Source organism: Leptopilina heterotoma, unplaced genomic scaffold (assembly GCF_015476425.1).
Source record: "Leptopilina heterotoma isolate Lh14 unplaced genomic scaffold, ASM1547642v1 Lhet_472, whole genome shotgun sequence".
NCBI classification, from domain to species: Eukaryota; Metazoa; Arthropoda; class Insecta; order Hymenoptera; family Figitidae; genus Leptopilina; species Leptopilina heterotoma.
The window spans coordinates 282,948-310,918 of NW_025111099.1; the positions used below are offsets into that span (position 1 = coordinate 282,948).

The 27,971-nt window shown below is 35.2% G+C and overlaps 1 protein-coding gene across 1 annotated transcript in view; it reads left to right on the forward strand.

Annotated features, from left to right (window-relative positions):
• Positions 1-308: 308 nt before the first annotated feature.
• Positions 309-27,971, forward strand: part of LOC122507553 — a 37,165-nt gene continuing 9,502 nt past the window's right edge. The window contains exons 1-4 of the mRNA XM_043620338.1: positions 309-393; positions 804-862; positions 15,708-15,903; positions 22,220-22,364. Coding sequence (XP_043476273.1) covers positions 309-393; positions 804-862; positions 15,708-15,903; positions 22,220-22,364 — 485 coding nt within the window. The remainder of the gene's footprint in view (positions 394-803; positions 863-15,707; positions 15,904-22,219; positions 22,365-27,971) is intronic.

Here is a 27,971-nt window from a genome sequence, read left to right on the forward strand (position 1 = left end):
TAGTTTAAAATTTTGAAATGCGTATATATTCATTCAATAACTTTTTTTTGCAAAACAAAATACAGATCGTCTAAAATTGTTTGAAAAACAATATATTTCAATTGGAAAAGGATTTTCTGACTTAAAATACATAGCCTGTTAGAATTGAAATGGAATCGACCCTCAATTAAATAATTATATGAATATAAATTATTATTTTTTAATTGAAATCAAGAACTTTTTTAATTGTATGATATAATTTATCTTTATTGTAATTAAAAAAGGAAAGAAAAATTAAATCGGACGTTTCAAAAGAAATAACATACGAAATGAATCAAAATTCGAATGACAGTTTAAAGGAAAAGACGAAAAACTACTTGGAAAATGAGAATCGACAAAGGAAAGATGAAATACGTAAATTAAAGAGTGAACTAAATGAAAAAGCTATAGAAATTCTAACTTTGGAGGTAAATATTTTTTATATAAGATATGATTTAATCAAAATACAAAAAAACAAGATCTTCCAAAAGTATAATTTTAAGAAATAGAAAAGAGTGGTAGATACTAAGATTATGATACTGTAATATTCCACGAGATTTTGAAGATATCACAAGTAATCACAAGTATAGTCATAATGAATATCAGTGTGACATACTAGTGGTATAAAGCTTCCATCTTGAGAAAGTAAAATTTTTGATAAATTATGAAATTGGTATTTTTGAAGGAAAAACATAAGGAGATGTTGATAACAATAACAAAGAAGAAATTCGAGGAAATGAAAAATTTAAAGAATTATCATGAAAAAAAACTTCAAAATCTAGAAGATAGTTTTAATAAATGGAATAATGATGGATTTTCATATGGCACTGAAAATTGGCTTAAGGTAATAAGTTAAATATACAAGAATATAATAATCTACTACACTAAGCGAAGTGCAAGACTCAGACGTTCGAATCGGGAAGTTTATCCCATTATTTTTGTACGATATAATATTTAACTGATCGTGTCTCAAGTAGCTTTTCGTAAATTTTAGTAGTTAAGCAAATACGATAGAACAACAGAGGGGCTTCGTTAAGCACAGAATATGTCCCACAATTCTCTCAGTGTAAATAGAAAATAAGAGTTATAATTCTTCACTTATATATAATTCTAATGATCAGAGTTATTGTTAAAAAAACTTTCTCGCTTCATGGGGTTTTGGAACTTTATTTAGGGGATAATTTAAGGGGAGGTTCCCATTGCGGGAATAAAACAATTGATTTATTTTTTATTGTATTTTTTGAAAGCTATATATATATATAGAATATGTGTGTATAGCGATTTTTTGATCCGAAGAATATTTTCGTTTTTATGGGGTCTTGAACTCACTGCCGTCCCGAGCACTGATTGTGAGTAACAAATGTCAGGCAAATCAAATCGATTTTTAAAAATTTTGCAAATCTGACCTCAGAATCGTAAAGGGCGACTCTAAATACCTATAGATAAGGGAAGTGTTCCGGTTGTGGGCACCCTTTTGTTTTGTCTCATAACATTTGTCCATGTGCATATTATACAAATATATGTGTACGAATTTAAAGCTAGAAGTCTAAGGTGACTGTCAGTGAAGGAATTAAATTGATTCCTTTAAATAAAAAAGTTTTATTAGAAATTTAGTGAAATGGAAATTTTTTGACAAAAAAATTTTTGTACCCGGTTGTTGGCACCCTTGAAAAATCCGCTAAAGATGGAAAAATATTAAAGGAAACCAACACAAATAAAGAAAAAATGAAAGTTTCTTTATTTTAAGAGATTTTGCCGGAATAAAGAACAAAAATGATGACACGTTTTCACACTATGCTCATCGCTAACAAAAGCATAATGCTTGCATGTGAAGTAGCTAGTACGCATACCATTACGCACTTCTAATGCACTGAACGACTATATTCATCGCATTTAATTGAGTTTGCGGCTGTCAATTTCCTAGGCAGAAAGTTTAGATGGATGAGACAGTAGTCCACATCATTGTCAGATGGTAGAGCCTCCTTAACATAAAGGTGCCCACAACCGGGAATGACAGTCATTTTTTAAAAAGACCAACACATTTTGTGATGCAGGATTGTGGTTAAACACAAAGGTAAATCACAAAATATAATGGCAACACTGCAAAAACAAAATTAAACCCTTTTTCTGAACGAATCTACACCCATATGTTGCTCTTTGAAAACAATACAAAATTACTTTTTTATTTATTAACTGCAAATTTTTTTTTATTATGCTCACAGCTATTACACAAATGCATATATATTTGTTTCGTTATCAATACCAAAAGTCCGTATTGTCAACGAACACGACTTGCAATACTTAGATCAGTAAAGTCTGCTTGCCGTCGAAGTTTACGTAGGGGTGCCCACAACCGGAGGGTGCCCACAACCGGCGCACTTCCCCTATTTATCATATACGCAAATTAAACAAAGAATTGCAAAGAACACAATTATTGCACAAAAATGTTTATCAGATTTTATATGCGATTTTCTCGAAACAAGATTTTGCAAACTGGTGGGAATCGTAGCGTCTAAACTATTTAATCAATCAACTTCGGGTTTGCGGCTAATTAAAGGTAACTAAATTCTACTGGGGTTATACCTACAATATGATAAAATTGTTAACAATAGAGATTTTCACAAGAGGTCAAATATGAAAAAATAATGCAAAAACAAGGTTTTTTAAACATGTGTCCGCCATTTTGTCATTTTATTAATTTTTTAACTATTTTATAGGTATAACCTATTCTTTAGGATGTCACCTTTATAAAAAATTTGAGTTTTTGTTTTAGACTAAAAATTGCGCAGTGTAGAATGCCCACCGTTTTCCCTATTTAAAAAAACATTATTTTCTAGATGCGCCATATTGGCCGCCATTTTGCATTTTTTTGAAAATGAAATATATGTTTCAAAAGTTTAAGAATGTATCTTTATTTAGAAAAAAAAATTACAACGCTTAGTCATAGCCGTTCCTCGCAAAAAATTGTGGAAATTTGTGTTTATTTTGGCTTCCGCAATGAGAACCTCCCCTTAAATAATTAGTGACGTAAAATCATGTCAATCACCAATGATCTTGGTATCAAAACAGTATTCAGTTTATGAATCTTAGTATACACTGATTTGGAATAGAGGTGCGCAGTTATTAATAAGGCTATAATTAAACCATTGAAAGAATTATGATGTAATCACTGTCTGGCTCGTTTACTTTCCACATCTCTCTTTTTTCTATCCACAATGCTCTCAACACCTCAAAAAATGGCTGTTAGGTTTGGGTCAGCTGTGACTGATACAGCTTCTTTCTTCCCCTGAACTATAGGTATCTGTATCACATCCATATATCTAGTCCCACAATCGTCATCATTGTCCTCAATTACTCTTCAACAGAATAAGCTTTCCTTATGGAGCGGTCACAGTTCGGCTTCTTGCGCAGGCAGCAATAAGAGTAAGGGGGACAACAATATTTTCTTTCTCGTTTACTCCAATTGTTGCCTGCGCAGGTAGCCGAGATGTGACCGTACTATAACGTGATCGGTTTTTGCACAACTCTAACACAAATAAAATATATATCTCTCTCTCTCGACTGTACTTCTCACACTGTCTTGACCCAAATGTACAATTTGTCTTTATGCTTTTAAGGTACAGCTTTCCAAAGCTTTCCATATTGCTGCGCAATTCGGGCATGTCAGAAAGTTTACTTTTAGTGTTTTGCATACTAGACATGACTCCGTTTGAACTTGACTCAGGCGGCATTGTTTAACACAATATTCCTGTTGCTGGCAGTTAAAACAGATCCTCTTCGAGCAATCTCGAGCACTATGTCCTGCCATCTGTCACTAAAAACAAACTCCCATAAATTGCTTTGGCGTAGCTGGTGTACCACTTTGCCATATATTTGTCCTATTAGGGCCAATTGATTTCGCTCATCCTGATACGATTTATCGCATAGGTATTAGCAAGATTTGTGAAGAAGTTGGACTGGCATCTTGGCTCTGCATTGATGGTTTTTAGACTGTTGTTACTAGTGTTATGGCATCTACACTTATACTCTCTGATTTTTCCATTCTCATGGGATCATAGTCTTCTTGCTCTTTTTTGTAGAACGGTCAAGCGGGCGCTTCATGTGGTTTAGAATTAACATCAAACTTGTCAAGTATGGAGATATTTTCTCTCCTTTTCCTTGTGCTCTGGCCCTCAACTCATCAATTACGTCATCGTCGTCTACCGTAATCAGATATTCATTCCTGAACGCCCTCTATCTCTTGGAAATTAAGTTTGACCTCTAAAGACATTTTAATTTCACGTTAAAATATTTTTTCTTTCTTTTCTGAACTCTTTATTTCAAAAGGGAAAGAAGATCATAATTTTATTTATTATTTTAATAAATAAATTCACTGGTTCTCATTACAATTCATCTCAACATAATCAATTTCAATCTGGCATAATAAATAAAAATTTAAAGTAATAAATTTCGCCGTCAGGCGGTAATTAATTTTCTAATTAAATAACAGTCAACATAACAGTTTATCTATCACAACTGACTGAACACAAAACCAACACCTCTTAGATTTTCTTTCTCTTCAGAGAAAATTCTGCCTAAACCAGTTGGCAAGCAGAAATGCCAACTACAAGACATCACTGAGACGATACTGAATCAAAGTTACTCACGACTCACATACTTTCTTCCGACTGCAGGCATGCTCTTCTCCAGGGATTCCTTAGGTTAAGGCTATGTCCAAGTTGTGAAATGTAAACAAACCAAAAGGTGAACAAACGAAGCACTAAAATCGCAATTTTGCAACAGCCGATTCTCCCACAAAAATTAACATTTTTACACTTTGTGACGTATGATTTTAAACTATTTTAATTCTAGTTCAAAGTTTCTGCTAAACGTCAGGCAAAATCCGACGCTTTCAACACACAATTTATATGAAATTTAAAGTAAATAAATTTCGCCGTCAGGCGCTAATTAATTTTAAAGATAATTAATAAACTTTTCCTCGACTACTTTACTAAACTTTTTCTCGGCTCGACTAATAACAAATCAACTCCTCTGAATTTACTCTCTCACCCAGAGGAAATTCTGCTCGAACGATTGGCAAGCAGAAAATACCAACGGCGAGATACGACTGGCACAATGTTGATAAAGGACTTACCCACGACGACTCGGTATCACAATTTCTCTCGTTGACCTCCCTCGTCTCAGCTTGGCTCACTAGTTGACGTCCTAGGAATCCGTGAGGGAAAACTTGGGAGGATGATAATTAATTTTTTAACACTTTAACACATTAATCACAACTTTTATTTATCAGAAATAGCCCAAGAGTTTCACACTCTAATAGTTAGCACTTCGGCTCACACACTCACTATACAAATTTATAAAGAAAAACGAAAAATTCTTTAGCAGTGAAATACCGGCGTACTGGCACGACCGTCAGAAATTTTCATTATGGCGGCAAAAGTATTGCTATCTGTAGCGTCTCTCAAATTTCCGTTCGCACGTGGCCCGTCTTCTTCACCTCGTTCTTTGAAAGTAATACTGGCTCCGCCATCTATCACTTTCTCTAGGTAGCTAGCCGCGCGACCTTCTTTCGCTGCTACTAGTAGGTCAGCCGGCAGCGCTAGCTCTTCCTTAATTACCATGATAATTGATTCTGTCAATTTGGGGCTTTTCCGACGGATGGCGTGACGATCCAGAATTTTCAACAGGAATTGTTCAAGTGAAAATTCGCATCGTCACAATCCCCTCCCCATGACCGGTACTATTTTATATAGAACCGTCATCATCATGATGATCCTGGCTATTTCTCCTGGCTCTCCTACTCTCTATTTCTCTGGCTCTTCTACTCCGGCTCTCCTATTCTCTCTGGCTTTCTTACTCTCCCTAATTCTCCTACTTCCGACTCTGGCTCTACTTCACTCGTTCTCTGGCTCTCGTATCCCTTCTCGCTGGCTCTACTATTTCCTTGCTTCCGTTTCTTTCTGTAGTCTCCTCTCCTCCAACAACTGACGGACCGCTAAGTCAATAGTTGAGGGCGGGAGTCCCGCCAATGCTCTCGTTAACTTGGTGATCTTCTCCACTAAGTCCTCATCTTCGTCTTTCGTTTCCGTGTCTGATCGACTTCCACTCGGTCCTTGGTCTACTTCGCATTCCGGCTCAGGGGTTTCTTGTTCGGTCTGTCCTACCATATTTTCGTCTCTGTCTTCTGACTCAAGTGAGACCTCTGGAACTAGCTGTTTTTCTTCTTCTGTGTCCTGGGCCTCGATGACTGGCAATTGGCTTCCCCTTTCTTCTTCCCGGTACCACACGATGCCTTTGTAACGGCGGTACGCATTTGCGCATCTTGGGCAATTTTTGACAGTGATATGCCGACGTCCACAATTGCTACAGTATTGGTGCAGTACTGGCTTAGGGCATGCCAATGCCCGATGTCCATATTGCCAACAATTGAAACAGCAATATGGAGGCGGGTCCAGCTCTTCCGACGTTGGAATCTCCTTGTGTCCCCCAAAAACCACACCCGTCTTCCTGGCATTCCTGGCATTCTTGTCTCAAGTGCCCTTCCATGATTCCTTCTTTCCCGGGCATTCTTTCTGCCTCGTGCCAGTTTCTCCCACTCGTCGCACTGATGGCCCTGGATGCGGTGAGGGTGATCGTTAGGCTCTTCTCTCCGGCTTCTGGCTCTCGATGTCTTCTTTCCGTAAGACGTGTTTCCTTCGGCTCTCTAATTCCCTCCGTTGCTTGGCACGAATTTTCTCTAGGGCCACTGATGTTAGTGGTTCAAGAGTTTTCACGAAACATTCCAATTCGTACTCGGCTAAACGGCTCTCATATTCCTCAATGCTCGAATCTCCCTCCAAATGCTCCTTCTTCTTCCTCTCTACGTGGGGCTTCCTGCTCTTCTTCCCGGGGGGCGTTCTGGGTCCTTAGTGGCTCCTCCGTAACCCGTTCCGTTATTGGGAACGATAGATAAGATGGAGTTTCTTTTTCTACGTCCCTTTCCTCGAACTCAGGGAATGGTCGGTGTAGAGACCGTGTCCGCCCTCCTCTCTCCAACCTTGCCCTCCCTCTATCTGGTTCTCCTGACCGCTGGGCACTTCGCCTCCTGGCTCTACGGCTCCCCGGTGGAGTGTAAGGCATGGCCCTTTCCTCTCTTCTTCTTTCGTCACACCTCCTCTCCACTCGTCTCCTCGTTCGATATACAACAATAAGATTAATGTACAACAAGAACAATGGTGATTTACAACGGTAGGTTCGGTAAGTATGGTTTTAGGTCGGTTATGTGAACTTTAGGGATTCGGCGGCTCTGTTCATCTCGTAAGATAAAAACGGTTGGCGACAAAACCTCAATGATCTCATATGGACCTTCATATTTCGGCGCTAGTTTAGTCGCGAACTTCTGTGCCCCACTGGACAACTTATGGGTTTTTCTCAACACTACGTCGCCTACTTTAAAAGTCGTGTCCCTTCTACCTTTGTCGTAATATTTCGCTTGTCTCTCAACGCGTCTAATCTTTTTATTCTATCAACCCACTCCTCCGGCTTTATTTTGACTACTTTTTTCTTTCCTTCGACCTCTCTTCGCAGGCTCTTCACTGGTTTAGGGTGTCTTCCATAGTTCAAGAACGCGGGGGACGTCTTGGTTGCCGCTTGTGTTGCTGTGTTCACAGCGTGGCGGAACTCATGAACATGGAGATCCCATTTTCTATGATCGGTGCCAATGAAGGTTGAGATCATAGTTTTCAGTGTCCTGTTGCTCCTTTCGACTGGATTGGCTTGCGGGTGGTAAGGTGGCGTTGTGATGTGTTTGACTCCATATTCCTCAAGTGTCGTCTTGAGGAATTTGGTGTCAAAATCCTTACCATTGTCGGTTAAGAGGTACTACGGCGTTTCCCATCTAAATAGGACCAACTCCTCGAATGCTCTGGCTACCGACTTGCCATCAGCTGACTTCATTGGCTTTACATCGATCCACCTCGAGAACAAGTCCTGGAACACCACCAGATATTTGCAATGGCTCTTACTGGGCGGGAACTCCATTGTATATGCGGCTACTACGGCCCAAGGCCTCTCGACAATTCTTTGACCCATTAATCCGACTAGTCCGGCTTGAGAAACTTTGTGGATCTGGCATTGGATACAATGTGTCACATACTTGTGCACATCGTTCCAAATGCCTGGCCAATAGTACTCTCGTGCTATTCTATCATAGGTCTTCTCAATACCTAGATGTCCAGCCGATGCTTGGGCATGTCCGTCTTCCATAACTCTCGCTCGATACTCTTCTGACACAACTAGCTTCCAGCCGTCCTCATCTCCGTTTATCGGTAATAAAAGTGGGTCACTTCTGTGACGATATAGGTTCTCGTTCTCGACGATCCACCCTGGAAACCTCTGAGGATGCTGGCTCACCAACTCTCGGCGTTTGAGGTACCACTGATCCTCAATGGATTCAAATGCGGCTACTGACTCTTCTTCGTCTTCTTGAAGCCTGGACAATGCATCAAGGACATGATGTTGTGCACCTCGTCTGTGAACTATGTCGAAGTCCCATTGCTGCATTTCCAAGGCCCACCTGGCTAACCGGCCTGTAGGATCTTTTAAGTTCCTGAGCCATTTTAGGGCACTGTGATCCGTTATCATATGGAATTTGTACCCTTCAATGTACGGCCTGAACTTCTTGATCGACTACAATAATGACAGACACTCCTTTTCTGTCACACTGTAGTTTCTCTCTGGCTCCGTCAAGACTCGGCTGATGTAAACTATTGGATGCTCTCCGTCTTCTAACTCTTGAGTCAGTACGGCTCCAATGGCATAGTTGCTGGCGTCACACTGAATTGTGAACTTCTTTGTGAAGTCAGGTCGGGCTAAGACTGGCGCAGATGTCAGCTTCTTTTTCAGCTGTTCAAAAGCTTCTTGTTGCTCGTCCTCCCACTCCCACGTTTGGCCTTTGTGTAGCAAGTTTAACAATGGTATTTTGATTTCGCTGTCGTTTGGAATGAAACGGGAGTACCACCCGACCATGCCCAAGAAACGTCTGAGTTGTCTCACGTTCTTCGGCTCTGGGTAATTTCTCACCGGCTCTGTCTTACTCGGATCTGGCCTTAAACCCTCTCTGTCCAATAAGTAACCCAGATAAGTTACTTCGGAGCACCCGAACTCACTCTTATCTGGATTCACTATCAATTTCTCCTTATTCAATTTCTTGAGGACGAACTCCAACCACTTGACATGTTCCTCAAAGGTGTCTGTGACTACTATTATGTCGTCCAAGTTCCCGAAGACATGCGGCTCTACTTTTGGTCCTAACAATGAGTCGATTATACGTTGAAACGTCATCGGCGCATTCATTAGTCCAAATGGCATTCGGCGAAACTGCCATAATCCTGATCCCGGTATGGCAAATGCTGTATATTTCTTGCTTTCTTCGGCCATTGGAATTTGGTGGTATGCCAGCTTGAGGTTGACTTTTGATAGATATCTGGCTTTCCGGAGCTTGTCCAAAATATAGTCTATAGATGGCAGTGGGTAACAATCTTTTATTGTTACTGGCAGATGGCTCGATGATCCCTAGTTTGTACAGTTTTGCAGCATTACCTTGGGCCCAAGTTAACATGGCTGGCGACATTCGTCTGATACCATGTTAAACTGGCGTTTCGTCTGTAACGCGTATGTGATGTTCTGTTAGGTCCGTCATTCCGTGTTCTTCCGACTCTGGCAATACCCATTTGTCTACTAGGGTTTGAATGATGCCCTTTTGTTCGTCATCGAGCGCGGAAATACCGGCACATTCGGCGAATATTAAATTCTCGTTCTCGTCTGTTTCTGTTGGCCCAAACTCCTGCCATTCTCCATTGAATACTCTCCATAATCCTTCTTTCAGCTTCACTTCCATGTCCCAGGCCTTGCAGAAGTCGATGCCCAAGATGATGTCCTGTGTCAAAGTCTTCATGACTTTTGCTGCGAATTTTTGAGCAGATCCGTCGACTACAATGTTCAGGTCCAGAAGTCCGGCTGTTTCGGTGATACCTCCTGTTGCACTCCTCACAACTGTACCACACGGCTGAATTCGGCTTTTGAAAGGCTCTGCGACTCTGGTGGTAATTACTGAAATCATAGCACCAGGGTCGAAAAGTGCTTCGTAATGATGGTCGCCGATAAACATGTCGAAGAAGTATCTGTTCTCCGTCCTAGATCCGTCGATGTCCTCCTCATTACTTAGGTTCGGGTCAGCTGTGACTCTCACAGCCTCTCCCCTCCTCTGGCTCGACTAATAACAAATCAACTCCTCTGAATTTACTCTCTCACCCAGAGGAAATTCTGCTCGAACGATTGGCAAGCAGAAAATACCAACGGCGAGACACGACTGGCACAATGTTGATAAAGGACTTACCCACGACGACTCGGTATCACAATTTCTCTCGTTGACCTCCCTCGTCTCGGCTTGACTCACTAGTTGACGTCCTAGGAATCCGTGAGGGAAAACTTGGGAGGATGATAATTAATTTTGCAACACTTTAACACATTAATCACAACTTTTATTTATCAGAAATAGCCTAAGAGTTTCACACTCCAATAGTTAGCACTTCGGCTCACACACTCACTATACAAATTTATAAAGAAAAACGAAAAATTCTTTAGCAGTGAAATACCGGCGTACTGGCACGACCGTCAGAAATTTTCATTATGGCGGCAAAAGTATTGCTACCTGTAGCGTCTCTCAAATTTCCGTTCGCACGTGGCCCGTCTTCTTCACCTCGTTCTCTGAAAGTAATACTGGCTCCGCCATCTATCACTTTCTCTAGGTAGCTAGCCGCGCGACCTACTTTCGCTGCTACTAGTAGGTCAGCCGGCAGCGCTAGCTTTTCCTTAATTACCATGGTAATTGATTCTGTCAATTTGGGGCTTTTGCGACGGATGGCGCGACGATCCAGAATTTTCAACAGGAATTGTTCAAGTGAACATTCGCATCGTCACAACTTTCTTTACAAAAATGGAAAATTAGAGTGTCAAAGTTTCCAATGAAATCATTTCACTGGTTTACAGTGAAATTGTCAATCGAAAGAAACAGTTTTTTTTTCGAATAGTAGGCGTTTTTTGAGTAAGAAAATCGTAGTTTTAATTTTTTTCCCTCGTACAGATTTTCTGTTGCTTCAAATTTTGTATTTTCGAGGTTAAACATCACTTAAACTTACCTGTAGGAAAATTAGCTTATCAAAATATAATAAATAAGGTATCATTGGAAAGGTTATTAAGTTACCTTTCGATCCATAGGTTACAGAATAAAATTCAATGAAAATTAAGAAAGTTACAGTCGATTACAGATCAAATTTCATGCCAATTTTGTTGATTTTTTGAAACTTAAGTAACTTCTAATATTTTTTCTACATCAAACAGGAAAAAATGTTTAGATTTTAATTTTTTTATTGATAGACTATATAATTACAACAATTTTGAGCCCTTGTGTACCTCGATTGGATTAAAAATGACAATTCTACACTAAATTTAGTGAACGAAACTACTTTCTTCATTTTTAGTATCCCATAAACATTTGCAGCAAAAATGCAAGTAATAAAATTTAGTTAAGCCCTAAAGTGACTAAAATCACTAATCAAGGGTTTCTGATGTCGTAGATTTTGAATCCAATGTTAGTTTTTCAAATTTCAAAATGGCGGATCTAATATGGCGGACAAGTTTTTAAAAATCGATAAAATTCGTCTTAAATTCGTTACTCGGGGGTTTTCGGGGTCGCTGATTACGAATCCGATGTCAGATTACAAAAATTCAAAATGGCGGATTAATAATGGTGAACGAGTTTTTAAAAATCCATCGAATTCGCACCTTTTGGATCCGTTATTTTGAATTTTTGTAATCTGACATCGGATTTGTAATCTGCGACCTCGAAAACCCCCGGGTAACGAATTTAAGACGAATTTTATCGATTTTTAAAAACTTGTCCGCCATATTGGATCCGCCATTTTGAAGTTTGAAAAACTAACATTGGATTCAAAATCTACGACATCAGAAACCCTTGATTAGTGATTTAGTCACTTTAGGGCTTAACTAAATTTTATTACTTGCATTTTTGCTGTAAATGTTTATGGGATACTAAAAATGAAGAAAGTAGTTTCGTTCACTAAATTTAGTGTAGAATTGTCATTTTTAATCCAATCGAGGTCCACAATGGCTCAAAATTGTTGTAATTATATAGTCTATCAATAAAAAAATTAAAATCTAAACATTTTTTCCTGTTTCATGTAAAAAAAATAGTAGAAGTTACTTAAGTTTAAAAAAATCAACAAAATTGGCATGAAATTTGATCTGTAATCGACTGTAACTTTCTTAATTTTCATTGAATTTTATTCTGTAACCTATGGATCGAAAGGTAATTTAATAACCTTTCCAATGATACCTTATTTATTATATTTTGATAAGCTAATTTTCCTACAGGTAAGTTTAAGTGACGTTTAACCTCGAAAATGCAAAATTTGAAGCTACAAAAAAACTGCACGAGGGGAAAAAATTAAAACTAAGATTTTCTTACTCAAAAAATACCTACTATTCGAAAAAAAAATCGACGCCTGCCGTTCATATAATGCTTATTGAAAAACAAATGCAAGATCATTCTTATTCAGTTTTTAGTGCAAGACAATTCTTATTCGATTTTCCGTGCAATAAAATGCTTATTCAAAATTCTATGCTAAAAAGTACAATCTGAAATTAGCTTACACTATGAGTTTTATAAAATTTTCAATTGAATATAATTTTTAATTACAATTGCTTAAACAATATTTCTTAATACGTAAGAGATAATCAAGTATTAAATTTTCTAATAACAATAGATACGCACTGAAATTCTCAGATATTTAATTGCAATTTAATATTAAAAAGATGATTTAGGGTTACATTTATTGTTCTGTCAGTGGCAATTATTTTGCACACAATTTTGAATAAGCATTTTATTGCACGGAAAATCGAATAAGAATTGTCTTGCACTAAAAACTGAATAAGAATGATCTTGCATTTGTTTTTCAATAAGCATTATATGAACGGGAGGCGTCGAAATGTTTTGTTCGATTGACAAAAAAAAGTTATTAATTTGTAAACCTGTGTTTTTGACTAAAAGCAATAAAAAGCAATTAGTAAAATAACTAATTAAAATGACCTGTAAAATAGCATTTTTGAGGCGTCGCGAAAAATATACTGTTTGAGTATATCAACCGCACTGACGATGAAGAAGTCCCATGTCAGCGATTGGACCTTCAACATTTCCTCCTTGAAATTACAAGAGAAAGGGTAAAAACTTTTTCATCGTCCGTGCGGTTGATATAGTCAAACACTTTAATATTTGGCGACCTGAGACTCTGTTGCTCTCTGCGCTTGCGTACACTGAGGAAAAAAAACTGTCAAAGTGGCCCCGTTTATTCATGCAAATTTGGCAGTGTTATTTGCAGTGAGAAACGCCATAAGATGCTAAAACGACTGTGTGGTACACTGCAGTTTTAGCATGACTTTCCAGCTACCTCCACAGTTTTACAATGCTAAAACTGCAGTGTACTCATGCTGAAATAGCGGTTTTCTAATGGCAGTACAATTCCTGCTATAATAGCATCACTTTATCGCTAAAACGGCGGCATTTTTTTCTCAGTGTAGACTGTACTAAGAATGCATTGACATCAAATAAATATAAATTCACATTTTCTTTATGGAAATAATGAACTAACATATCGAATTCGGTTACTAAACCTTGCATATAACTGAAAGTATGAGAAAACAACTAAGTTTCATTCAAAACAAAATGTGCACTTCCACATGGTGCTGTCCATGAAAGAGTATAAGGAGACATATCTCCAATGGGAAAATTTCCTGATATTGACTGTACTCCTCTGCAGTAGAATCGACAGGCACGCGAAAAGTAATAGCCTCATGTTTACTGATAACAGCGCCTTTCGACGCCTCAAAAATGCTATTTTACAGGTCATTTTAATTAGTTATTTTACTAATTGCTTTTTATTGCTTTTAGTCAAAAATGATTTCATTGGAAACTTTGACACTCTAATTTTCCATTTTTGTAAAGAAAGTGTAAAAGTGTTAATTTTTGTGGGAGAATCGGCTGTTGCAAAATTGCGATTTTAGTGCTTCGTTTGTTCACCTTTTGGTTTGTTTACATTTCACAACTTGGACATAGCCTGAGAATTAATATAAATCTATTTGAGTGATCTTTGTTTTAAATTAAAGAGTTCACGCTGTAGACAATTTTAAAAAGTTAATTGTAAAAAAATCCCACTGTGAGGCTTGCAAGTGATTTTTGAAAATGTTTTAAAATTCATTTAATACATCAGGCCCATTTCGGGACTATTTAAAAAATCTTCTCTATACTATGAAGGTATAAATAAATTTTAAAAAAATAAAAAAATTCGGCCAAAGTTGAAAAAAATGAATTTGTTTATAAAAAATTTTTTTTAAATAAAATATTTAAAAAAATTAATAAGGTTTATAAAAAAAAAATTTTTCAAATAAAATATTAAAAAAAATTTTTTTTGTTTACATTTTGGAAAAGACGAAAGAAAACCAAAACTTTCATTTGCCAACTTTTTCCTAAACTCAATATTTTCGGACTTATTGGCTACTGAATATAGGTCTTGACATGGGCGAATTTCCCTTTTTTACGGGTAGGGAAATTCTCGTCAAATTTGTTCACAGAAGAGTGCTGCGAAACTTTTAAAAGGGTAGATTGAATTTTTAGTATTTTAAGAGTGGCCAGTTGACCCGCGAGAATTTAGGGGAAATGAAAATTAACCCTTATGGGGAACTGCATGGGGAACCAATGCAACCCTCAGTGCTGCGATGTAGGTTAAATTTTGGTATCGTCGTTGAGCGGGGGGGGGGGGGGGTACGTGGCAGTGAGGTGGACGATGTGGGCCTTTGAGCTGGCATCGTGGTTAGGAGAGAATTGGCAGGCAGGCGGGGGGGGGGACCCAAGGCGGCTGGAGAATAGCTTCCTTCCTTCTCTCCTTCCTTCCTTCTCCTTCTGGCTGATGGTCGAGGTTCGTAGCATGGAAATGTAGGAAAATGGGTGTAAGGAAAAAAATTGAGCAGACTTGCGTGAAATTCAAGTTAGCTTTTATTCATTCTTGGCTCGAACCGGTACCTCCCCCTCCAGGCAATGAGAGGTCGGGTACGGTTGTCGAAGTACATAATTCGGTGATCCGCTTATATCTACGCACTGAGCGAAGTCATATTCGCACGAATCGCGTATGCGCACCACACAGCACTTCATGTAATTAATATGGGAAATTGCGTAGCTTTACCGGTAAGTGGCCGAGAACAGGCGCCACCTACGGTGAAAATACCGTAAGGTCGCTCATTTTTCCGGATCGATCAAATAATTAAAAGTGAGGAAAAATCCCTCACGTCAGTCTACAATTAAAAGTCTAAAATTTCGAAAATTCATAACTCGAAAATTTGGACAATTAAACAAAAATAAAAAATTACGTATCTGTTTTTTTTCGATACAGAATAGTAAAAATAATATTTTTGGCCGATTTTAAGAGGTCGATTAAAATCTTACGTGGAATTGCCCATATGTTAAAAATTTGTTAATGAGTTATAATAACATTTGATAGATGTCACTTGATTAGTAAGGCAGATAACTTCTATTTACTGTTGAATATAAAAATTATAATCGATTAATATTTATTTTGCAGTCTCTTAATACTGAAGAATTAAAAATATTGTGCCAAAGAATTGCTTCTTTATTACCAGTAGAAGAGTTGTCAAAAATTTTGAGTAACAAACAGAATAAATGTCTTCAAGAACATTTAAGTGAAAAGCAAGAACTTATAAAGAAAGTGCAGGAATTAGAAAAACATGTTTTACAATTTAAACAGCATAATATTAAAGGTTATTCTATAAGAGAAATTTAATTATTAATATTAGATATATATAAAAAATAAAAGCAATCAATAACACCGGCACAAGAAAAAAAATTTCGATTGCCAGGACTGCCATGTGGTCACAGTGGTCGATATGTCGACGACCTTTTGAGATGGTTAAAAAAATATAAAAACCAATCAGATTTGCTTGAAACTTGTTACTTGGGGGTTTTTGAAGTCGATGATTACGAATCCACTTTTAGTTTTCAAAAATTCAAAATGGCGGATCCAATATGTCGGACAAATTTTAAAAAATTTAACGGATTCACTAGAAACTTGTTGCTCGGGGGGTTATCGGGGTCGCTGATTACGAATCTGAAGTCGTATTTTCAGAATTCAAAATGGCGGATCCAATATGACCATATTAGATCCACTATTTTGAATTTTTAAAAACTAATACTAGATTCGTTATCAACGTCCCCGATAACTCCCGAGTAACCATTTTTAAGTAAATTCGTTTAATTTTTAAAAATTTGTCCGCCATATTGGATCCGCCATTTTGAATTTCTGAAAATTTTGCAAATCTGGCCTCGGATTCGTATTCAGCGATCCCAGAAACCCTATTTACAATAGCGTTTATAATGTTTTGTCTATTATCCTAATTGCGTGACTGAAAGGGTTAAGGGGTAATTCACAAACTACGTCACGCTTTTTCGGACTAATTTTGACACCTTCCCCCTCTTTGTCACATTTTTTACATACAAACAATTTTTTCTTCCATACTTCGTCACACACAGCTTGATACCCCCCAGGGGCGTAGCCAAAAAAAGTTTCGGGGGTGAGGTTTGAACCCTTAAACACCCCCCCCCCTAGGAGTGTGACGTAGTTTATGAACGACCCCTAAGATGTATCTAAAGAGAAAAACGTATTCCGACCTCAAAGTTAGTGTTAGCGTTCTCTTTTTACAGGCATGGTGGGGTTGTGAAGTTTGAGAATTTGGTTTCTATTGAAATTTACTTAAGGGGGAGTAAGGTTAAGTTGGTGCTAAAAAAGCATAATTTCGAGAATTTTTTTGACAACACAGTTAACCCATTAGCTCCCAACTCGTGAAAATTCTTTGGTCATATTCAAGCTACTTAATTATGAATAAAACGGTTGACAATATATACCAGAGGTACATTTTCTAAAGGTTTTGGATGTGCTCTTTCCGATTCTGGTGTCAAAAATAAATTTCGTCCAAACCAAAATTAAATATGTCGGTTTTAATGACAAAAAACACAAAAAAATTCATTTTTGCAAGTTTAACATTTTTTTTCACCTTGAAAAAGTGTAAGAATAAAATTATATTATTTTATAATTATATTATACACTTTCGAGAAAACTAAAGTAGAATTTAAAATTTCAAGATGGCCGACCAATATGGCATTAAATCTAAAAAAAGATTTGAAAAATTTTGTCAATATTCTTCATATTGTCCAAAAGTCAATGGATTTGCCTGAATTTTGTTATTCGGGGGTTTTCAGTATCGGTGATTACGAATATGAACTTTATTTTTAAAAATTCAAAATGGCGGATTCAATATGGTGGCTTTATTTTTTAAAATTGATCACATTCACTTGAAACTTGTTACTCGGAGGTTTTTGGGTCACTGATTACGAATATCAACTTCATTTTCAAAAATTCAAAATGGCGGATTCAAAATGTCGGACAAGAAAATTCCATTCTATTGGCTTAAATTTTGTAACTTGGGGGTTTTTGGGGTCGCTGATTACGAATATAAACTTTATTTTTAAAAATTCAAAATAGCGGACTAATTTTTTAAAATTTATCAAATTCACTTAAGAATTTTAATTTTGAAATTCTTGGCCGACAGTAAAATTGAAAAATTCATGTAATTGGTTCCCTGTGTTGTTTATGCACATAATTAGAAAGATATCAAGTGTATATCTAGTAGGCGAAACGTTTATACACATTTTGACAAAGTAAACTCTCTACTAAGTATACTGTATACAAAGTATATGCAATGCGATCTTACACATGCACTTCAATATGTATACATTGAGTAGTATGCTAAAACTAGGGACCTGCTTTTTAGTAATGAACTTAACTTTGCCGTGGTCCACCAATGGCAATTGCAGAATGTGCATATACGTATCGCCTACTATATATACACATGATATGTTTCTAATTTTGTGCATAAACAACACCGGGAACCACTTAGATAAGTTTTTCAATTTTGCTGTCTGCCAAGAGATTTGAAATTAAAAGTTTTTTAAAACTATCATCGGATTCGTAATCAGCGACCCCAAAAACCCCCGAGTAACAAGTTTTAAGTGAATTTGATCAATTTTAAAAAATTCGTCCGCCATATTGAATGTGACATTTTGAATTTTTGGAAATAAAGTTCATATTCGTAATCAGCGACCCCAAAAACCTCCGAGTTACAAAATTTAAGCCATTTTGAATCCGCTATTTTGAATTTTTGAAAATGAAGGGGTCATTTAAGTATTACGTGAGCATATTTTTGAGGTTTTTAGACCCCCCCCCTCCCCCATCGTAAGATTTTTTATATGCATTAGCGACATTTTTTCTAATGGAAGTAAGCAATAGCTAGACCCCCCTCTCCCTTAAATGCTTACGTAATACTTGAATGGTCCCTAATCAGCAATACTGAAAACTAGAGGTGTGCAAAAAGCTCGAATAGCATGGTCGAGCTCGAGCCGGGCTCGAGTTTTAGTTACTCAAAAATATTTGAGTGCTCGAAAAATTCAAGTGCTCAAAATTATTTTAGATTTAATACTGCACGTGTCGGATGGAATTTGGTTCAAGTTCGGATTGATTTTGCTCAGCTCTGCTAGAAGAACGAAAAGCTTGAAATACTCGATCGAGCTTTTTGCACAACTCTACTGAAAACCTCCGAGTAACAAAATTCAGGGGAATCCATTGACTTTTGGGCAATATGAAGAATATTGCCCAAAATTTTCAAATTTTGCTTTAGATTTGACGCCATATTTGTCGGCCATCTTGAAATTTTAAATTCTACCTTACTTTTCTCGAAAGTGTATAATTTTTATGCACCGATGGTTGAAAATAGAATTTTATTCTTACACCTTTTCGAGGTGAAAAAAATGTCAAACTTGAAAAAAATGAATTTTTTTGTGATTTTTGACATTAAAACCGCCATTTTTAATTTTGGTTTGGACGAAATTTATTTTTGACACCTGAATAAGAAAGAGCACATCCAAAACCTTTAGAAAATGTACCTCTGGTATAAATTGTCAACCGTTTTATTTATAATTACGTAGCTTGAAAATGACCAAACAATTTTCACGAGTTGGGCGTTAATGGGTTAATATTTATTCATTTTAATAATTATTACATTATACATAAAGTGATATTTAAAAAATATTATGTGAAATTTTCATTAATTTTTAGTAAGAAATGAGCCGCTGACAGCGAATCTTCGCTAACGTCTCGAAATAAAGTTCCATCGCGGTGTCCATCATACCTCATGACTCATTAAAAAACTCGTCAAAATTGCTATTTTAATATAAGATAAAATTTAGAAAAAAATAAAAACTCGACGTTGCTGTCTCGTCATTTATGTGAAGAAAAAGTGTGCAAAATTTTTAAAAGATCGGTGCAGGAGATTCGGAGCTACAGTGGACACCGACTCTGGAAAACCCAAATTTGAGAAAACGCGTTTGAAAATTTCAATGATTTTTACACTACAAAAAAATTGTTTTTCTTGTACTTACACTGAATGATCGATTCCAGCTTCATAAAGTGAATGGGTTTTCGCGTAATTTTTGTCATTTTATAGCAATTATAAATGCCAAAATCACGACAGAAACTAAACTGAAAATTCACTGCACGCAGATTATGACTGGCGAGGCGGAGACTTACAATCCCATATCTTCGTTAGTTTTGCTCAAATCGATTTGAATTTTTCACACAATATTCTGATATACATTAATATAAAAAAATATTAAAAAACTGAAAAAAAATTCGAAAAAATACCTTACTTCCCTCTTAATTTCTACATCTAATACTGATTTTTCACTTCTTCTGAATGCTGATTTGGATGCAGTGACTATATATAGTTATAACAGATAACTATATAAAAACTAATTATATATTAACTAATATTTCTTTATTAATATATATAATTAATTAATTTATATATTTATAATTAATATTAATTTATTTAATATATTTTTTCATAATAACTAATTAGCGACTCGAGGAAACACACAATACGTAACTCGTATTACACGGAGAGAAATTTATAGTAGTGGGTAACATAATTGTGGTTAGGGTGACCATCTTTAATGCTACGTATACAGACAGCTATCTAGATAGTCACCGTTACCATCAATATCATCAGGAGTAACATCTTGGTAGTACGGGGTAGCATAACTATATTTTTTTTAGCATCTGTGATGGTTGGCAGTAGCATAATGATAGTATCGTGTAACATCATCTTTTTAACATCAAAATCTGACTATCCATTTCTCTCAGTGTAGATATTACCTGTTATAACCATATAACTATATATAGTTATAACTATAACTATAATAATATAGTTACCTAAATATAGTTACTGAATATTACCTGTTATAACAGGTAATATTAAAGTTGGATATATAAAAAAAATTAAAAATGGCGGATCTAAAATGGTGGAATTTAAAAAAATTGTTCGGATTTTCTTAAAACTTGTTACTTGGTGGGTGTTTTCTGGGTGGCTAAATCAGAATCTGATTTTGTATTTTCAGAATTCAGATTTAAAATTAGCGACTCGAGGAAACACACAATACGTAACTCGTATTAGATACGCCATTTTAAATTCTTAAAATCTAAAGTCAGATTCTGATTTAGCCACCCAGAAAACACCCACCAAGTAACAAGTTTCAATTGAATTCATTCATTTCAAAATTTTTTTTGGTCGCCATATTGGATCCGCCATTTTGAATTCTTATAAAATAACATCATATTCGTAAACAGCGTCCCCAAAAACCCCCGAGTAACAAGTTTCAAGGAAGTCCAAACAATTTTTTAATCCAAATCAGCATTCAGAAGAAGTGAAAAATCAGTATTAGACGTAGAAATTAAGTAAATTTCCATAGAAATCAAATTCTCAAACTTCACAACCCCACCATGCCTGTAAAAAGAGAACGCGAACTAACTTTGAGGTCGGACTACGTTTTTCTCTTTAGATACATCTTAAGGAAGGGTACCTATCTCATGGCAGTCCTGGCAATCGAAATTTTTTTTGTGCTGGTGTAATTAGTGTTTTATTAAAACAAAATTATTTTAACAATACAGTTTTTATTGAAAAAAATCTAATTGAACAAATAAAATTTTACTTGATTGAAGTTTATATTGAGATTGTGTAAGGTCAAGTCATGAAATTAGTTAACTTTACTTTACTTGAATTAAAGGCCTGGATACTATAACCAGTCAGCTATCAGTGAACAGCTCAGAGGCGCTCACTGCTACCTGACTGGTATTAGTCCTTACACTCGTGGACAGCGGCACTTATAGTATCCACTTGGACTAAACTGAATTTTTTTTAAAAATCCTACTTAACTTCTATATCTATTTGAAGAAAAACAATTTCATGGATCAAAACACTGTCAAATTAATTAAGGAAAACAATTAAAGCAAATGAATAAAACGATTTAATTTAAGAAATAACAGTTCTCCAGACCTTATTTTATTATTTTGCTTAAAAATATAATATTCTTGATTTATATACTTTTTGGTACTTCGAAAAAGTAAAATAGTTTTGGTTAAAATAATAACATATCTATATTTATTTCTACTAAATAATAATAATTGAAAAACACTGTTTAAAGCTAATAATTACTCGGCAGAAGAAAATAAATTTCTTTCTTAAATAAACAGAAAAATGTATTAGGTACAAATTAGATATAACGTCGGCTTGGTGGAAAACTGTACCATTTCAAGAATTCGTTATAAATAATACCATTTCAAAACTTTGTAATAAAACATACCATTTCGATGAAGATCTATAAAAGCGTTGCACTAAAGAATTTCTAATGATTAACAAGCAATTAATTTAAATTATTTAAAATTTTGAATTGATACATTGATAAGATGAACAAGAGTATTCTTAAGAAACCTCTTCTTAAAAATGCATAACCTCATTTTATGTCTAGCAGCAGTGTTGACAAACGTGGAGAAAAGCAAAAATCTTTTTTCTCGAAATCGTATGTTTAAAAAAAATGTATCGAAATGGTACAGTTTATAACGAATTCCTGAAATGGTAGTTTTCCACCAAGCCGAATAAGTATTAATTTGAAATATTTTCTTGCAAATAGTTGAAGAGCTGGAACTGAAGCTTGGACAGGAAAGAAGCAAAGCTGCAAGCCTAAAAAAACATTTGTCACAAACTTATGATGATGGAATTAGTAAAGAAATGAAATTTTATCAATGTTTAGTAGAGAAAAATTTCATGAAGGAGAGGTTTGTAAATTAATAGTTATGTTACTTGTGCATGGTGCGCCTGAACTAGATTTGAATCAAAAGTTTCTGCAGATGGAAATTTTTTTTTATTTTGAATCAGTAGTGTTCTCTCATTAAGAAAATCCAAAAAATAAAATAATCTGAGAAGGGCTTTTCAAAAAAGTGAATTTGAAAAAAGTCTTAATTTTAAATCTTAAAAAATATGATATAAATGTCAATATCTATATATATAAAAGATGAGACTTTTGTCTGTACATTGCTCAGAACTTTAAATTTCCCATATAATTATTCCTTTTGAGCAACCAGGATTCCAAAAATGCCAATAAAAAATTTCGTATATGTATGTATGTATGTGTGTATGTATGTATTAGGGTGTCCGTTATTTACCAAGTTGTTTATATTTCTTGCGACGCCCCCTAAATTATTAGTTTACCATCTAAAACAAAATGTCAGACCAAAATAATCCCTTAATATTCATAATAAACCTTGCCCCAAAGACGATACATTTCACATTTAAAATACACGGGATTTTGCTACTTTTTACAAATTAATTATTTTTTCGTTAAATATTTCATTTTACATCAATGAAAAATATATATTCTTATAAGAAATTTAACGCTTTAAAAAAAAGTTTTCTTATAATTTTTTGATAAATTATCTCCTTTAAGAGTTATTTGAAGTAATAGTTCAACATTGTGTAAATTTTTAGATTTTTGTACTTTTACGGCAAAATTATTATGAAAGGATCCATATCAAATCATGCAGGCATTTCGACGATATAAATTGCGAATTATTTTCGCAATGACATATGTTATCCTACTCAAAAAATAATAAAATTCGTATTTTTTTAAATTTTGAATAGGATTCTGTTTGCACTTTCTACGAATATTTTAAGATTTTATCAAAAAAATTATTTTTTTTATTTTCTTCTATAAAATTGCGTAATTTTCATATTTTTTGTTGCTCTTGGGGCTCATTTTCTCCTTGTATATACTCTTTTATGTAAAATTACGCAAAATAAAAAATAATAAAAAATAATAAGTGATACAAATTCAATTTGAAAAAAAAAATTTCTTAAAAAGGACATCTTTTTTCTCTCTTTATTTTCAGGATTTATTGATACTCATGTGTAGTATTTAACATAAAAATAACATTTTGTATTTTTTTGTATATTAAGAAAGAAAATTACCTACTTTCAATTTCTTACCAAACATTCTAAAATTTTGCAACTTTTCAGGTTTCTATACTTGTACTATCAACAATGTTTTACAAAAGGCAAGAAAAAATGCTTCTACTTTTTATTTATATTGGAATTCATAAATACAATTTTTATGTTACTTTTTTAAGTTCTTTAAAAAAATATCCTTTTTAAATAACATTACAATTTTTTTGTTCATAAGAATTATTTTATTATATATATTTACATTTATTACAAAGGCAATATCTATAATAGAGAAAAAAATTTCTATTTATAGTTAAAATTTTTCTTTTAATTAATCGACTTAATCAGGTAATAATATTCTCTCATAATAAGTTATGTTCAATTTTATTGACAAAAAATTTTAACCTTCGTTTAAAAAATTTGAACGTCTTAAATAAACTAACCGTGATAAATAACATTTTCGAACATTATCATTATCATATAGGTAATTAACATAATTATCGGACATCCCAGGTGCGACTTTTTGGTCGGCCCATAGTTGGGCCAACTTTTACAAAGTCGGTCCAACTTCTCGTGCCAGAGGTTGGGCCAACCATACAGATGATAACGGTTCGCCGTCTAATGGCGACGATGGTTGGCCCGACACCTCATAAGGAAGTTGGCCCAACTTACAATGCATATGTTGTGCCAACTATACATTTCAATGGTTGGTCCAAAGACTGACGCCAAAGTTTGCACAACTTTAGATGCGTAAGTTAGGCCAACCACAATTTTCAAAGTTTGGCCAACTTCAACAGCCAAAGGTAAAAAATTATTAAAAAACTAAATTATTTAAACAATTAACAGGTTATTATTAGCGGGAACATCAGATATATGTAACCTTTACCTATTATTATTAAACACAATCTCATACATACATTTTCGAAAATATCTAACGCTCGCTGGGATTGAACCCCTAACCTAACGCACCGAAGTCTTATACACTGACCACTACGCTACGCTCACATGGGAGTGCATAACGCAAAATGTATATTAAAGCTGCAACAGTCGGGCCAACCGTGGCCCAGAGTTCGGCCGACCAAAATAATGTAAGTCAATTAAACTGCGTTTCACATAGTTTTGCCAACCGTCGAGACAACCGTGGCCCAGAGTTCGGCCGACCAAGAAAGTTTAAGTCAATGAAACTGCGTTTCTAGAGTTTTGCCAACCGTTGGGCCAACCGTGGCCCAGAGTTCGGCCGACCAAGAAAGTTTAAGTCAATTATACTGCTTTTCTTGAGTTTTGCCAACCGTCGGACCAACCGTGGCCCAGAGTTCGGCCAACCGAAACTGAAAGTCTTTTAAACTACGTTTTGATGAGTTGTGCCAACCTTTGTTGCCAAAGTTGGCCCGACGGTTAGTTAAACTCTGCATTTAATGGTTGGCTTGCAAAGTCGGGCTAACTGTGGGCACTAGTACTTGGCAAAGTTGGGCAAACTCTGGCAACCAAAACTTCGCTTGCCAAAGTTAGGCCAACCTTGGGCCAACCTTCAAACTGTGGCGGCCAACCTAAATTCGCACCTGGGATCATGTTAATTATCAATATTTTTTACTATTGACAAGATTTTTTAAGCTGATGTTAAAATTAAAAAAATAGGCGATGGTACGAAAATAGAAACCTAAAAAGTTGCGAAATGTTTGAATTTTTAGTAAAAAATTGAAAATAATTTTTTCTCTTAATAGATAACCAAAAAAATACAAAATGGTATTTTTATGTTAAATACTACACATGAGTACCAATAAATCTTAAAAATAACGAGAGAAAAAAGGTGTCTTTTTTTATAACAATTTTTTTTTTAAATTGAATTTGTATCACTTGTTTTTTATTATTTTTTATTTTGCGTAATTTTACATAAAAGAGTATATAAAAGGAAAAAATGAGGCCCAAGAGCAACACAAAATATAAAAATTACGCAATTTTATAGAAGAAAATACAAAAAAGTAATTTTTTCTAAAATCTTAAAATATTCGTAAAAAGTGCAAACAGAATCCTATTCAAAATTAAAAAAATACGCATTTTATTATTTTTTGAGTAGGATAACATATGTCATTGCGAAAATAATTCGCAATTTATATTGTGGAAATGCCTGCATGATTAAATATAGATCCTTGCATAATAATTTTGCCGTAAAAGTACAAAAATTTTAAAATTTACAGTGTTGAACTTTAACTTTAAATAACTCTTAAAGGAGATAATTTATCAAAAAATCATAAGAAACTTTTTTTTTGAGCGTTAAATTTCCTATAAGAATATATATTTTTCATTGATGTAAAATGAAATATTTAACGAAAAAAAAATTAATTTGTAAAAAGTAGCAAAATCCCGTGTATTTTAAATGGGAAATGTATCGTCTATGGGGCAAGGTTTATTGTGAATATAAAGGGTTTATTTTGGTCTGACATTTTGTTTTAGATGGTAAACTAATAATTTAGGGGACGTCGCAAGAAATATAAACAACTTGGTAAATAACGGACACCCTAGTATGTATGTCCGTATGTCACAGAATCTTTGTTCGCGAATCACTTAAAAACGGCTAAACCGTTTGATACCAAATATCAAATAGAAATTTACAGATTTAAAAAATATTAATTAGAACGGAAGATATGAAATTTTTTCAAAAAATTCAAAAATCAAAAATTTTAAAATTTTTTATTTTTTTAAAAACTGCTCTTAATCTTTATATAATTGAGTATTACATGTTACTTAGTCACATTTTAGCATAATTTTACCAAAAATAATATTATATAACTAAGATGTAAGTATAAAAATGTTTTCAAAAAATTCATAAAATCGAAATTTTCCAAATTTCCCAGGTGCGAATTTAGGTTGGCCGCCAGAGTTTGAAGGTTGGCCCAAGGTTGGCCTAACTTTGGCAAGCGAAGTTTTAGTTGCCAGAGTTTGCCCAACTTTGGCAAGTACTAGTGCCTACAGTTGGCCCGACTTTGCAAGCCAACCATTAAATGCAGAGTTTAACCAACCGTCGGGCCAACTTTGGCGACAAATGTTGGCACAACTCATCAAAACGTTGTTTAAAAGACTTTCAGTTACGGTTGGCCGAACTCTGGGCCACGGTTGGCCCGACGGTTGGCAAAACTCAAGAAAAGCAGTATAATTGACTTATAGTTTTTTGGTCGGCCGAACTCTGGGCTACGGTTGGCCAAACGGTTGTCAGAATTCTAGAAACGCAGTTTCATTGACTTAAACTTTCTTGGTCGGCCAAACTCTGGGCCACGGTTGGCCCGACGGTTGGCAAAACTTTGTGAAACGCAGTTTAATTGACTTACATTATTTTGGTCGGCCGAACTCTGGGCCACGGTTGGCCCAAAGGTTGGCAAAACTTTGTCAAATGCAGTTTAAATGACTTAAACTTTCTTAGTTGACCGAACTCTGGGCCACGGTTGGCCCGACTGTTGCAGCTTAAATATACATTTTGCGTTATGCACTCCCATATGAGCGTAGCGTAGTGGTCAGTGTATAAGTCTTCGGTGCGTTAGGTTAGGGGTTCGATTCCAGCGAGCGTTAGATATTTTCGAAAATGTATGTATGAGATTGTGTTTAATAATAATAGGTAAAGGTTATATCTGATGTTCCCGCTAATAATAACCTGTTAATTGTTTAAATAATCTAGTATTTTAATAATTTTTTACCTTTGGCTGTTGAAGTTGGCCAAACTTTGAAAATTGTGGTTGGCCTAACTTACGCATCTAAAGTTGTGCAAACTTTGGCGTCAGTCTTTGGACCAACCATTGAAATGTATAGTTGGCACAACATATGCATTGTAAGTTGGGCCAACTTCCTTATGAGTTGTCGGGCCAACCATCGTCGCCATTAGACGGCGAACCGTTATCATCTGTATGGTTGGCTCAAACTCTGGCACGAGAAGTTGGACCGACTTTGTAAAAGTTGGCCCAACTATGGGCCGACCAAAAAATCGCATCTGGGTTTTCATTTTTTAATGAATTGCTTTTAAACTCTGTATAATTTAGTATTACATGTTATTTAGTCAAATTTTAGAATAATTTTTCCAATAATACTGATAAAGAAACTTAAAAGTTCATCGTTTCCGCGCATGAATTCGTTCCTGTTTTCTCTCTCATTCGCTGCCGCGCGAAGCCACAATCGAGTCGTCACAGTTCAATTTCAATGCACCAATCGGTCGAAACACGGCTTCACATTTTTAATGATATATCAAAGACGGATTAACCTTTTTTAATTTTCGAAGGCTTATTTTAAAGCTGAAATTCTAACGAAGATTTCTGTGTTTTTAGAAAAATTTTATCTAAATTTTTTTAGATTTTTGAAAAAGTTGAAGTCAAGAGACAAAAATTAGAAAATTTGATAATTTTCTTTATTTCTTTCTGATTCTACAACCTAAAAAATAATTAACGAAATGACTTTAAAAACGG